Source organism: Aulonocara sp. 'chitande type north' Nkhata Bay, linkage group LG15 (assembly GCF_057382095.1).
Source record: "Aulonocara sp. 'chitande type north' Nkhata Bay isolate Kocher_YH1m ecotype deep benthic linkage group LG15, A_spYH_male_GT1.1, whole genome shotgun sequence".
Taxonomy (NCBI): Eukaryota; Metazoa; Chordata; class Actinopteri; order Cichliformes; family Cichlidae; genus Aulonocara; species Aulonocara sp. 'chitande type north' Nkhata Bay.
This window is the reverse complement of record NC_141358.1, coordinates 8113319-8125931: the sequence shown is the minus strand read 5'-3', so window position 1 is coordinate 8125931 and position 12613 is coordinate 8113319. Positions and strand designations below refer to the sequence as shown.

Genomic DNA, 12613 nt, shown 5'->3' with positions numbered 1-12613 from the left:
CAGAAGGATGCTTGCAGTGAAAAATCTCTAACTTCATTATCTTCTCACCATGATGTTCTTATTGACACACAGCACTGTGTGATTTGTCTGTAGGACCTTGGCAGATGTGGATAAGGATGGCCAGCTGCAGGCTGATGAGTTCATTCTGGCCATGCACCTGGTGGACATGGCTAAGACGGGCCGCCCTCTACCACTCACTCTGCCACAAGACCTAGTACCACCCTCTCTGAGGTAACACAGAGATTCATTTACAATTTTTTTTAAAAATTAACCAAATAGATAAATGAACAAATGTTCTTTTTGCTTTTGTTACAGAGGAGGAATTAAATCCAATGAGCTTGTTAATGGAACAGGGCCCTACATAACTCCCTGTTTAATAGACACAGCAGAGATAGAACCTGCTCAAAAGAACAAGAGCAGCGGTATGGCTTTGTGAATTCTGCATGTTTTGTTCCATTGGACGTCCTCTGTCTTACTTTGTAATACACCTATTTCTTTCCCCTCCTCTTAGTGTCCTTTGAGGACAAGCTGAAGGAGAACTTTGCAAAGGGAAGCGCAGAGCTGGAGAAACGACGTCTAGCTCTTGAGGAGCAGCAGAAGAAGGAGAAGGAGAAGAGAGAGAGGGAGGAGAGAGAGGCTCAAGAATGGAGGGAGAGGGAGGCCAGGGAGCTGGAGAACCGGAGGAGGCTGGAGGAGGAGAGGCGGCTGGAGAGGCAGAGAGAAATGGAGCGACAAAGGGAAGAGGAGAGGCTGAGAGAGCTGGAGAGGAAGGAGGTGAGTGCCGGAGCAGTCGGGTGATGCTGTCTGGGATCGATGGTCTTCTCTGATAACCTTCTGTCTTCATACTTCCAGGCAGCGAAGCAGGAGATGGAGCGCCAGCGGAGGGACGAGTGGGAGCGTGCGAAAAGAGAGGAGCTGGGCAGGAAGAAAGAGGGGGAGCAAGAGGAGATCTCTCGACTAAGGGCGAAAAAGAAGAGTCTGGAGTTGGAGCTAGAGGCTGTGGTGAGGCTACATTAACACTTATAAATATTCACACCTACAATTCACAGTGCTAATCAAAGCATGGGTGCACCATGATATCATTTACCTGGTCTCACAGGGGAACATGCACAAGCAGATCTCAGACCGTCTCCGCGACGCTCAGAGCAAGAGGCGGATTCAGAAGGCTGAGCTGGACCTCGTCAATCAGAAGAGGGACACCCGCGTTGCAGAGATTAACGCGCTTCAGCTCGAGTTTGAGGTTAACAGAAATGTTTCTCTCGGTTTTCTGCCCTGTCAGTTTTCTGCATGTGTGTTTTTACGCGCTCTCCTCTCGGTTGGTCGCAGGAGTGGCAGAGGAAGCTCTCACAGCTGGTTCCAGAACAACAGAGACTGTGTGAGAAGCTGCAAAACATCAGCCTCAACAAACTCCCGTGTGGGTGACAAATGCCTCCTCTCACGTCACACAGATTAGTCACTGGCCGCTGGTCTGACATGTCTCTGACCTTTGATCTTTGTAGCTGTGACTTTGACCTCCCTGACCGGGACTGTGACGGAGAAGACTGTAAACTGCCGGAGGCTGAAGGACCAGCTTGACATCCTGGAAAGGGAAACGACAGACAAACTGACGCAGATGGAGCAGTACAATAAGGAGCTTAAGGTCAGTGTTTGGTTCAGGCCACTACAGACTCATTCAGACCAAAGTTGTAGGGGAAAAAAAAGAACATAGCCTCTGATATCACCCATAAATTGTAGGAGGCACTTTATATTCTGTATTTGTACCGAGACGTGTATGTAGCACACTAAGCTGCCTCCCTTGGCAGTTCTTTAAAATCATTCATCACAATCTGAAACTATTTCTTCATGAAACTAACTTTAAGGCTAAAGTTGGGTTTTTCATACCCCGACTTTATTTAGCGTCAACATATTTTGCAAGAGAAGTTTCATAGTAGTGAATATAATCGTGCAGCAAAATTGCTTTAAGATGGATTGCACTGATGTTAAATGAAGCAAAAGCATACTGTTGTTTTTGTCCCACAGCTCTGGCTTGATATTAAATAGCACAAAAACAGGGCGTTTTCAACTTGCTGTGAAATCTTGTTCAACTGGTCACAATAGCGCTAGAGTTTCACCCCTTGGGCAATGGAAACTTAAACTATTTTTGCACACATACAGTCTCTGAAGTCTACGTTTGTCATCAAACAGCCTGATCATTTGATAGCTGTGAATGACGTCCTCTCAGAGTCTTATCATCAGTCTGATGTTAATAACTGGAGCACTAAAACACCTGCTCTCCCTTTCTCTTGGTCTCTGTCTCTTGGTTTGTTTATTTCTTAAGCAGCTTTTAAAGCTTTTAACCCCTGGCCTCTTCTCTTTCTCTTGTCTTCTTCTTCTCCCTGCTACCTGGATGTGTCTTACTTTTTATTTTTGTTGTCTCTGCCTGTTCCTTTGTGACACACTTTTCTTCTTTGCTCTCCTCACCCATCGTCTAAACATTTTGTCTCCCTCCATCGTCACACTGTTATTTCCATAGCTCGGGGATATGGACGACTGTGTCCTCCGAGGCCTTCTGTCTCTGCTGGCCTGCCTCAGCCAGCTCTTCCTTCTCATCAAGGTTAACCCTCTTTCTCTGTCGCTTTATTTCCCACTCTGTACATTCCCCCCCCCCCCTTCAAGCAACAATCTTAAATCTCCTTTCCTTTGCATCCCGCAATGATTTGATCTGCTCGTTCATCTTTTCCTGCTCTTTTGAATTATTTTTAAATGGAGGTTTTTGTTGGTACCATGCCTTCTTCCTTCGCTGTTGTTTCTCTCTGTGGGATTTGTTCTAGTCTGTGTTTTCTGTGTAAACAGGATGCACCCCGAGGGTAAAACGCACGCACACAGAATGTCTAACCTGCACAACTTCTGTGTTAGAAAGAAAAAAAATATACACATACAGCATGCCTGCGTGTTTCTGTGAATGTTGCTGCTGTTTATGAGAAATCATAAATGGCAAAACAATGTTCATCTTGTCATGCTAAGTGCATCGTGTGGAGAAGCTGTTGTGTTGTGGTTCTTTCAGACTTTTAAGGCTGATAAGAACAAAGGTCTTAGACAGATATTTACATGTCTCCTTGCGTTGCACATTCTGTGACGGCATCAGGAGCTGAGGGAGAAGCAGGTGAGGCAGCAGGCTGTTCTGGACGACCTGCACAGAGTCAAAGAGGAGAAATTGAGGGAGCTCCAGAGACGCCGCGAGGAGGAGGAGAGAGAAAGGAGGAGGAGAGAGGAGGAAGAAGAAGAGGCGGCCAGGTGAATCTCAGGGTTTGTCTGTATTACTCTTGCTTAGACATAATGTGGCTTTATTAAGCTGCATTTACTTCCCACAGACAGGCAAAGCTGGAGCAAGAAAAGAGAGAGCAGGAGCGGAGGGAACAAGAGAAGAGGGAGAGAGAGGAAGAGGAGGCACGGCAGAGGAGGCTTCTGGAGGAGCAGAGGGCCAGACAGAGGGAAGAGGAAGAGAGAGAGGCCCAGGCTCGCCACCGGGCAGCCCAGGAGAAAGCACAAGAAGAGGAGAGAAGAAGGAGAGAGGAGGAGGCAGAGGCGGAGAAGAAGAGGAGGGAGGCCGAGGAGGAGAAGAGACTGAAAGAGGTTGAGGAGGAGAAGAGGAGGAAAGAAGAGCAGGAAATGGGGCAGCAGTTGGCACCCAAGCTAACCACCTACAGAGCCCTGTACTCCTTTGTTGCTCGCAACGCAGATGAGCTGAGTGTAGACGCAGACTGTCTCATAGAGGTACGAAGCACACACCCGCGCTGCAAACACACAGGATATTCGTCTTTTTAAAATGTATTTAATATGTATTACTCAAAATATTGTTGCTTTTGATTATCAATTAGTTTTTGTGGGACCTGATCTGTTGGCTTTTTAGGCTCAGTGTCAGACTCGTTAGATAATTCCATTACAGACCATTTAAAAAAATGCACCAAATGGCAGCAACACCACAAGCACGGTCCAGTTCAGTGGCTCGATTTATCAAAGGTGACACAGCGGTCAAGTACAGCTGCCAGCGTTGGCACATTTGCCACGATTCCAAATTGTCAGCGTGTCAATTCCTGTTCTAGAATACGAGGTTAACTCAGCTTCAAGCTGTGATTTCTTTTGCTATTTTTTGGGCTTTTTGTTGGCCTACTTTTTGGAATAAGAAATACAGAAAGAGTTTCACCCTTGGCTTGGTTAATAATCCATCCATTGGCTTATCCAGCCAGACCCTGTCCCAGCTGTTAGAGGGCAAGAGGCAGGGTACGCCCTAGAAACGTCACCAATCTGTCACAGGACTAACACAGAAACACAGAGAGGCTAACAAGCATTCACACTTACAGTCAGTTGAGATTCACCAGTTAACCTAATCCCACTCATGTCTTTGGACTGTGGGAGGAAGGCAGACTAACCACAGTCACCATGCAGACACCACACAGAAAGGTCCCAGGCTGTATTCAAACACAGGACCTTCTCACAGTGAGGCAGCAGCACTAACCACTGCACCCCTGGTTAAAAATCTATAATTATATTTTGATTTTAAGTAATCACTGATGGAGTTAAAGTTCAATCAATTATCCCCGTTATCCCCGTTTCCTCAAGGAGCATCAATTCTGAAAGTGTTAGAATTAAGGACTGATCACAAAACGTTTATCTTGATCCCCTCGCTGCGAATGACTGACTGCAAGTGAACTGTGTTTTCCGTGATGCAGGTGGATGAGCACACGGTCGGTGAGCCTGGCTGGTTGTGCGGAAGTTACCGCGGAAACAGGGGCTGGTTCCCCCAGAGTTACGCTGAGAAATGTCTGACCCCTGCCTCGACTCAAAGTGGTCCCACTTCACCTGGAAAAATGTCCTGTCTGCCACCACCACTAAACACAAGGTAACATGAAACAGGAGGAGCAGATTGAGATTGTTTCTAGGCTTTTAGCTCCTCTGCACTAAAGATAGACCTGTCTGGGTCTTTTTTTTTTTCTGCTGACTGAAAGTCTGTAACAGCCACCTAGGTCGTTGTAATTTATGCCATAGCACTGTCAGGTTGTTTTTATTCTTTTCTTGGATCCTCCCCTAATGGTTTGTCCCTCTTGTTTTACCCAGACACCCCGATGTGGTGGAAAAAGGTGACAGCCCTCTTCCTGTCCAATCTGATGCTTCACAGGTAGAGCCTGACTGTTGTTTACTTTTATTTCCTGGCTAGATGACTCCTTATTCTTTATAATGAGCAGGTAAACTTTACTGTGACCTACTTCAGCAGCAAAAATGAAGCCCTGTTTCATTTTTGCCTTTGTTTAAAAAGGTCTTTAGTTTTCCAGTTTAGCATGTTAGCAAGATACAGTTAGATCCATAATTTGTGAGACAGTTTTTATAGTTTTTGCTCTGTATGTGAAATGCAGACTTTCAGCTTGAATTCAAAAGCTTCAAAAAGAAAATAATTTGCATGAGCTGTTTGGGGAATTGCAGACTTTTTGTATACCGACCCATTTTCTCAATAAGCGGACAGTTGACTGGCAAGCAGTTTCATGGCCAGGTGAGGTCTTTTCTCTTGCTATTTCAAGACAAATGAAGCAGAGAATAACAGATAAAGTTGATTCAGTTCAGATTTTATCAGTTTGCATTGCAATTACATATACAAGTTAAATATAAGGTCCAAAAAGCAAGTCAGAGCAGGTTGGGGAAGCCATCATTTGGCTGAAAAAGTCAGCTCATGATCCTCTGCATACCACATTGTCTGTCAAACATAGGGGAAGCAATGTTATAGCATGGGTGTGTTTGCCAGTGAAACTGGGTCACTAGTGTTTATTGATGGTGTGACTGCTGATAAATGTAGCAGGATGAATTCTGAAGTGTACAGGGCTGTACTGTCTGCTCAGATTCAGTCATATGTTGTAAAACCAATCAGGTGGCAGTTTACGGGGCAAATGGATAATGACCCAAAGCATACTGCAAAAACAACCCAGAGCATGCTTTTCAGTTACTGAAGACAAAACTGAAGGCAAATAAGCAGTAGCTGATGGTGGCTGCAGCAAAGGCCCAGCAGACTATATAGAGGGAGGAAACATGATGTTTTTACAAGTATTAAAACGATCTTTAAATTTAAAATGGTGTTAGTTTGTAGGGGAGTGGGTATTAAAAATGGCTGTAGTTTGTCAACAGTTTGGGCAAAATATTCGTAAAACCCCTCGAATTAAAGCCGAAAGCCTGCACTTCAGTCATGTATTAATTGTTTCATTTAAAATCCCTGTTCTGGTGTGCAAAGGTAAAACTATAAAAATGTGTCTTTATCCAACAAATTATGGACTTACCTGTAACACCGGCCAATTACCAGTAAGCTCAAAGTGCAATTTAAGCTTATGGGGCACGGTAATATTTCTTAATAAGTATCTGGTACTAAATTACAGTATTGGATAAATCAAAAGGTTGATGCAATGGTTGTTATAGTTTTAAAAAACTGTCACAGTCCTGGGTCTGCAGCCCAGTGTTTTGTGTGTTCGGTTTAAGTTTTATTCTGGGAATTGTGGTTTTCTGTTTTGCATTTCCTGTTTTACTTTGGAGAGTCCCCCGTCTGGTGTTCAGTGTTTTGGGTTATGCTTTCCCGTTGTCTTGTCTAATTAGGTTCAGCTGTGTCTCCCTCCTGTGTGCCATTTCCTTGTTACCTTGTGTGTATATTTAGTGTGTGGTTCTTCGTCGGAGGGTCTGCGTATCATTCTGTAGCTGTCCCCAGTTTAGGTTTTGGTAGTGGTTTTGTAGTAATTCTTACAGCCACAATAAAGGCTCATTTTAAGTTTGAACACTCTCTCCTGCATCGTTGTCTGCGCCTGGATCCACACCTCTCAATCTCCACACAAAAACAGGAGTCACCATGGTGGTTGTAGATTGACCTCACAAGGGCACGTCCGCCCTGTAGTTGCTGGTTGATTCAACCAAAAGAGCACATTCACTTCATGGCTAAAAGTTATCACTCTGTTACTGAAAAAGGTTCATGAGATCATTTAATCTTCATGTTTCCCTTCTTAGTTCATCTGTGTTATTATAGTAGTGTATATCTAGACTGTGGCATGATCAGAAATAGGTCTGCTGACATCAACACACATCTTCAGAAACAGCACAGCTGTATATTTATAGCTTTTCTCCAATGGGAGTTCTTCTCTCTGACTCTCTGTGGGTCACACACATTTACAGATGTCTGATGACATCAGTGTTGGCAGCTCTAGCGTTTGTAGGTCATGTCCCATGGTCCAAAGGTGAAATTAGCTGTGTTGCAAGTCCAGGGGAGGGGAGCGTCTAGTGATTGATTTCTTAGATGTACCCATGGTGACAGATCGCTGTTTCTTTGATCACACTCCTCAGTCCTCCGTTCCTCTGCTCGCTCGGGCCCTCTCGCCATGGTCAGCCACTTCAGAAACCCACCTCAGCCTTTCAGGCGGTTCGGCGACAGACGTCATCACCACACTGCTCAGCTTCTCGCAGGGAGACATCATCAGCGTGCTGCAGCAGAGGGAAGATTGGTGGCTGGGGCAGATCAACGGGATGCAGGGATGGTTCCCCAAAAGTTACGTCGCTTTGGAGACGGCTGGCAATACAGAGTAAGAAGACGCACATCCCTTTTGTGTAAAACCTTTAACAACTGAAAGACTTGCTTCACCATGTGTTTTTCCCATCATAGTGTGGATGCGTTGGACACATCTGATTCAGTTCAACTAGAAGGTAAGAGCAGTTTATCTGTGGAAAATAAGGTCTAGTTAAAGTCAGCGAAGGTTTCCTAACTGGTACTATTGTTGTCCTTACCAGAATACGTGGCCTTGTATACATATGAGAGCCCAGAGGTGGGGGACTTGACGTTTGACGAGGGGGATGTTGTTTTGGTGTTGGAGAAAGAAGGAGAGTGGTGGCGAGGATGCGTTGGGGACCAGACAGGGCTCTTTCCCTCCAACTATGTCCGACCTGTAGAACTGCCAGAGGTGAGTCAAGCTGAGTTAATGTGGAAAAAAAATTGCCAAATTAAATTATTACTTTATTTCTGCTTTACATTTCATTTGTTAACTTTAGGCATCAAGACCTGGAGGTCCAACCAAGAAACCTGGTGAGAATGAACGCACAGGCGGACACTCAGTCGGTGTTTGATGACTCATTCTGTTATTCTCTTGACATTTAAATGATCGAAATTCACTGTTGGCTTTTTCTGGTTGGTCAACAGAGGTTGCGCAGGCAGTCACCACCACTGGGGCCTCAACGATGCATCAGCTTCGCCTGTCTCCGGGGCAACTGATCGTGGTGCTGGCCAAGAACTCCACCGGCTGGTGGCTCGGGGAACTGCAAGTAAGCTATACTAAAAGCTATACTTTTTTCATTTTTCTTTTTTAAAGAGCCATGGATAAATTGAAACTGTTAACATCAGAAAAATTACGATTTCAGCTAGAAATTTTTACTTTGGCTGCAAGTGCAGAAGGTCAATCGCACCGCCGAGCGCCGTGTAAGCACAATTAATGAGTCATTATTCTCCTAAATCCACCTCCCGGTTGCAAATGACACATTTCTGCCTCTCTGTGAAAGGAATTTAGAACATTATAATGTGACACCTACTGGATTATATGGCGACGAGAATGAAAAGCTTTATTAACAAAAGGTCATTGAAAACTTGTTGCCATTAGACGCGAAGCAGAATGATTGTGGAGGAAATTACAGTGCAGATATGTGGATATTTCCTTAAATATTAAGGTGGTCCTGTAAGGAAAAAACGCCTGAAATTTGTTTAGTCTTTTTAGTGAGAGTAAATTGAACTTTTGGTTTTGGATAGACAGACAAAATGAGCAAACAAAATGAAGACATTATCACTATGGATGTTTTAATAAACTAGTTAATCAGTCAAATGGCAAAAAGCAATCAACAAATTAAGGTATAGTAGTAGTATTTATTTATTGTCATTGTCACAATGAAATTGCGTTTGGGGCTTCCATACAACCCAAAAAAAGAAGAAAATAATAAATACCCCTTAAAACCCAAGTGTACATATTTAACCCAGTGTGACTCCAATGCAATAAGACAATCCTTAGCAGTAATGTTCGTAGAAATTCAGACAAAGACCTGAGAAACATGACAAAATACAACAATGCAACCCATTCAATATAACAGTGCTGTCGTCTACAAAGGTCATCAAAGTGAAGGGTCATCTCTCTCTGCATGTTTTCGTGCTGAGGCTGCAGCTGTAGTTTGAGTTGAAGCTCAGAGTGCGACAGCAGAAGTCATATTTGCTGTTAGTACGTTCAGACAATAAGTCAATATGAGTAAGAGTGTCCGAGAACAGAGGGTTTCCACAGCTTTGTCAATCTGTGCATTACCCTCAGCAGCTTGCAGCTTGCATTACTGCGGCTGTTTCAGAGACTTCAGCTGAGCTTTAGTTTAATTTATAGAGTGAATGTACATTCCCATCATGAGAGAGCGTTCTCAAGGTTCAAAACTCTGCCTGTCAAAAAAATCAATTCATCAATTAATGTTTCGATTTAGGATTCAGAAACGATCCAGCAGAAGATTGGTTCACTCTCACTGGCTCTTCTCTCCCCTCCAGGCTCGGGGGAAAAAGCGGCAGCGAGGCTGGTTTCATTCCTCTCACGTTAAGCTCCTGGGTCCCTCCAGTAGCAAGTCTTCCCCCTCTCCTCTGCCAGGTGAATGCTGACACACGGCAAACACAGCATTTGATTTACTATAACTGATCTTGTTTAAGTCAGGTTTGTAATTACATTTTTAAATCTGTATATTTAGCTGAGAGATGCAGGTCGAAATTACTTGAACAACCACGACAGTAACTGCTGGAAAGCTTTTATGTCTATGACTTTGAAACTAATTTGGTAAAAATGCTCATTAATCATAAATTCCTGTCTCAAATTTCAGCTGACAGAACATAATCTTTCAGTGTCATTTCTGTTATTTAGTCATTTACAATGGAGCACCCTCTGCTTATTCTGTCATGCTGATATTTAGCAGACACAGACTTTACCATGGTTCCTCTCTCAGCCTGCAAACATTCAGCATTTAGCACTGATCATAGAAGCAGCAGAAGCAGATGGCGATGTTTTTAGTTTTAGGAGTCCACACAATGAATCCCCAACAGCAACTCAAAAATGAATGCAGTGACGTGGAATTACACACAAGTGCAAATATGTTTACATGAGATGTGCCCAGGTAGTGCAAATAGACTAGGCAGTATTTGCCATTAATTATATCAATAGCATTTAGGAGAAATGAGTCACAGACAATTTTAGTCCTCCAGACAGATGCCTGCCAATGACAGCTTGCAAGCTTTAGCTCAAACAGGCTACGCAGCTAGTGTTCCTGGCAGTGCCATATAGCATTCTAGGGCTCTGCCTTAAAAATGACCAAAATCCAGCACGAACTCCTCTTGAGGTGACTGTTGGGACTGGCCTGTGGCTAAATATGCTAAATAAATAGTAATTGAGAGGAAAGTGTTTGTGCTTGTGTTTGCCATGCAGATGCTGGTGCATGTCCGTGCATGAATGTCTGTGGCTAAATAAATAAATATGCAGAAATAAAATGGTAGAATGAGCCAAAATAAAGGTTGTTGAACCTCTCAGCCGTAAAAGGCTGATGGGGTGTTGTTGTCGCCCGGCCGGGTGGGCAGCGTGAATACTCAAGTTTGTGAATGCAAGAACTCGAGAACAAGGTAACGTAGGATTTTAAAATTCAGATCATAGATGCATCTACTAGAAATCTCAGTGACCTCAAGGTCAAGATAAGAGGTCAAATTTTCTAAAAGACCACAGAGGATTTTCAAATTGATACCACAGAGGTGCATCTACTATGAGGCTGAGGCTTAAGACTGGAGGCTGCCAGTATTTTTAAATGTTTGGTGCCCAAGGGAAACCATTTCACTATTTTCACCTACTTTTAATGTCATCTTGGTCTCTTTAAGGCTTTCTTAGTTCTGTTTTTATACATTGGCCCTCATTGGGTCATTCTACAAATCTACAGCAACAGATTAAGCTTCATATGTCAACTCTGTTCCCTCAGTATGCCAAGTTATTGCAATGTATGACTACACGGCTGCCAATCAGGACGAGCTGAGTTTCTCCAAGGGTCAGCTGATCAACATCCTCGACAAGACCAACCCCGACTGGTGGAAAGGAGAAGCCAACGGGGTAACAGGGTTGCTGCCCACCAATTATGTCAAGATGACAACAGAATCAGACCCCAGCCAGCAATGTAAGTAAAACTTTAATCCTCTTACTGATGGACTGTTTTTTTTTTCTAAATAAAAAATAATAAGACAGTTAGCACACATGGAAACTGATAAGTTGTGTTTATCAGCTGTAGAAACAAACAAAAATGTTGGTTGGCTTGGCTCACTCCAGGTACAGTAGATTCCTTATCCATGTCAGACCATGGAACCACTGATGGTAAGCCTCGAGTAGTTGGTTCAATCAATCATTGAGGAAATTGGTGAACATATAACCATTACACTTAAAAGGCTCATTCCCATAAAAAGCTTCTGAAATTGATTAATAGAAAATGTTAAATTTCTTCTCCACAAGGCAAAATGATTGGGCCTTTTAAGTATCCCGGACAACATCAACAATTTCAAATCATCAAAAGGAAAGTTTGACATTTTGGGCATGAAGCGTGATGGATACCTCTCATCGTATTGTTAGTTAATTTAATCCAGCCACGCTCTGGCTGCAGTTTTTATATTAAGCAGACTAATATGAGAGTGGTATTGATCTTCTAATTTAACTTGCAACCACAAAGTGAACAAAGCGTATATCCCACGAATGTCAAACTGTTCTTTTAAAACAGATGCCGCTTGACAAATCACCCCGGGCAACAAAATAATAAAGAGCGAAAGCTGATCTGATTTCAAACTGACACATTTTTCATCATTTTGGTCACATTTCTGGAAACGGCAGCTTCGCTTTCCCTCTCTGAATGCAACACACGGGAAGGCGGTCATTTTCCTCACGCGTATCCCGCTCGCTGCTCATTCATACGTAGCTGCTGAGAAATTTTAAAAAGGCCGATTTCTTAATGAGAGGTGTGCGCCTGAATTAGTATGCACAGCTTGCGTGTTCTCCTCACAGCAGCAGCTGTTAACAAGCGTGAACACACGAGCTCTTTAATTAGGATGAACTTGTCGAAGCCACAGACACAAAACGCTCTGATATTCTAATTCCAGCGAAGGCGTTGTCACTCGCACGCCCGCCACACGTAAGGCCGGCGAAACAAGCTGCCGAAACAAGAGCGCGAGAAATCGCCGTCTGCAGCTGATACGATGAATAATAACATTTACATTTCCAGAAATGCATTATTAATGCGCCTGCATGTGAGTGTCCAGCATTAATATTAAAGCTATATTAACGTCTGCTGTCTCTCCATCTCTTCATCATCTCACTTCCCTCCCTTCCATTCCTCCACTTCATCTGTTTTTTCCCCTCCTTTTCTTCTGTAGGACAGTAACGCTGGCTTTCCTGTCTCTTCTTCCTCCTTTTCCTCCTCTTCCTCTTTCTCACCCCTTCTGTCTGAGCGATCCCGAATTGCCCTGTCGCAACAGGAAGCCCAGCCGCCAGCAAGAACGGCCCACCTCCGCACTTTCCACCTCACCCGTTTAGGA

General features: G+C 43.7%; 1 protein-coding gene across 4 annotated transcripts in view; it reads left to right on the top strand.

Annotated features, from left to right (window-relative positions):
- Positions 1-12613, top strand: part of itsn2a (intersectin 2a) — a 46128-nt gene that overhangs the window by 25483 nt on the left and 8032 nt on the right. The window contains exons 10-29 of one of the 4 annotated variants that reach the window (XM_086263778.1): positions 94-231; positions 316-422; positions 512-774; positions 853-1002; positions 1100-1240; positions 1327-1414; positions 1500-1639; positions 2513-2593; positions 3125-3273; positions 3351-3753; positions 4710-4879; positions 5095-5155; positions 7345-7580; positions 7661-7701; positions 7786-7955; positions 8044-8077; positions 8192-8313; positions 9560-9656; positions 11020-11211; positions 11361-11405. In XM_086263778.1, coding sequence (XP_086119904.1) covers positions 94-231; positions 316-422; positions 512-774; positions 853-1002; positions 1100-1240; positions 1327-1414; positions 1500-1639; positions 2513-2593; positions 3125-3273; positions 3351-3753; positions 4710-4879; positions 5095-5155; positions 7345-7580; positions 7661-7701; positions 7786-7955; positions 8044-8077; positions 8192-8313; positions 9560-9656; positions 11020-11211; positions 11361-11405 — 2828 coding nt within the window. The remainder of the gene's footprint in view (positions 1-93; positions 232-315; positions 423-511; positions 775-852; positions 1003-1099; positions 1241-1326; positions 1415-1499; positions 1640-2512; positions 2594-3124; positions 3274-3350; positions 3754-4709; positions 4880-5094; positions 5156-7344; positions 7581-7660; positions 7702-7785; positions 7956-8043; positions 8078-8191; positions 8314-9559; positions 9657-11019; positions 11212-11360; positions 11406-12613) is intronic. The other 3 variants (XM_086263780.1, XM_086263779.1, XM_086263781.1) reach the window with 3 other exon arrangements.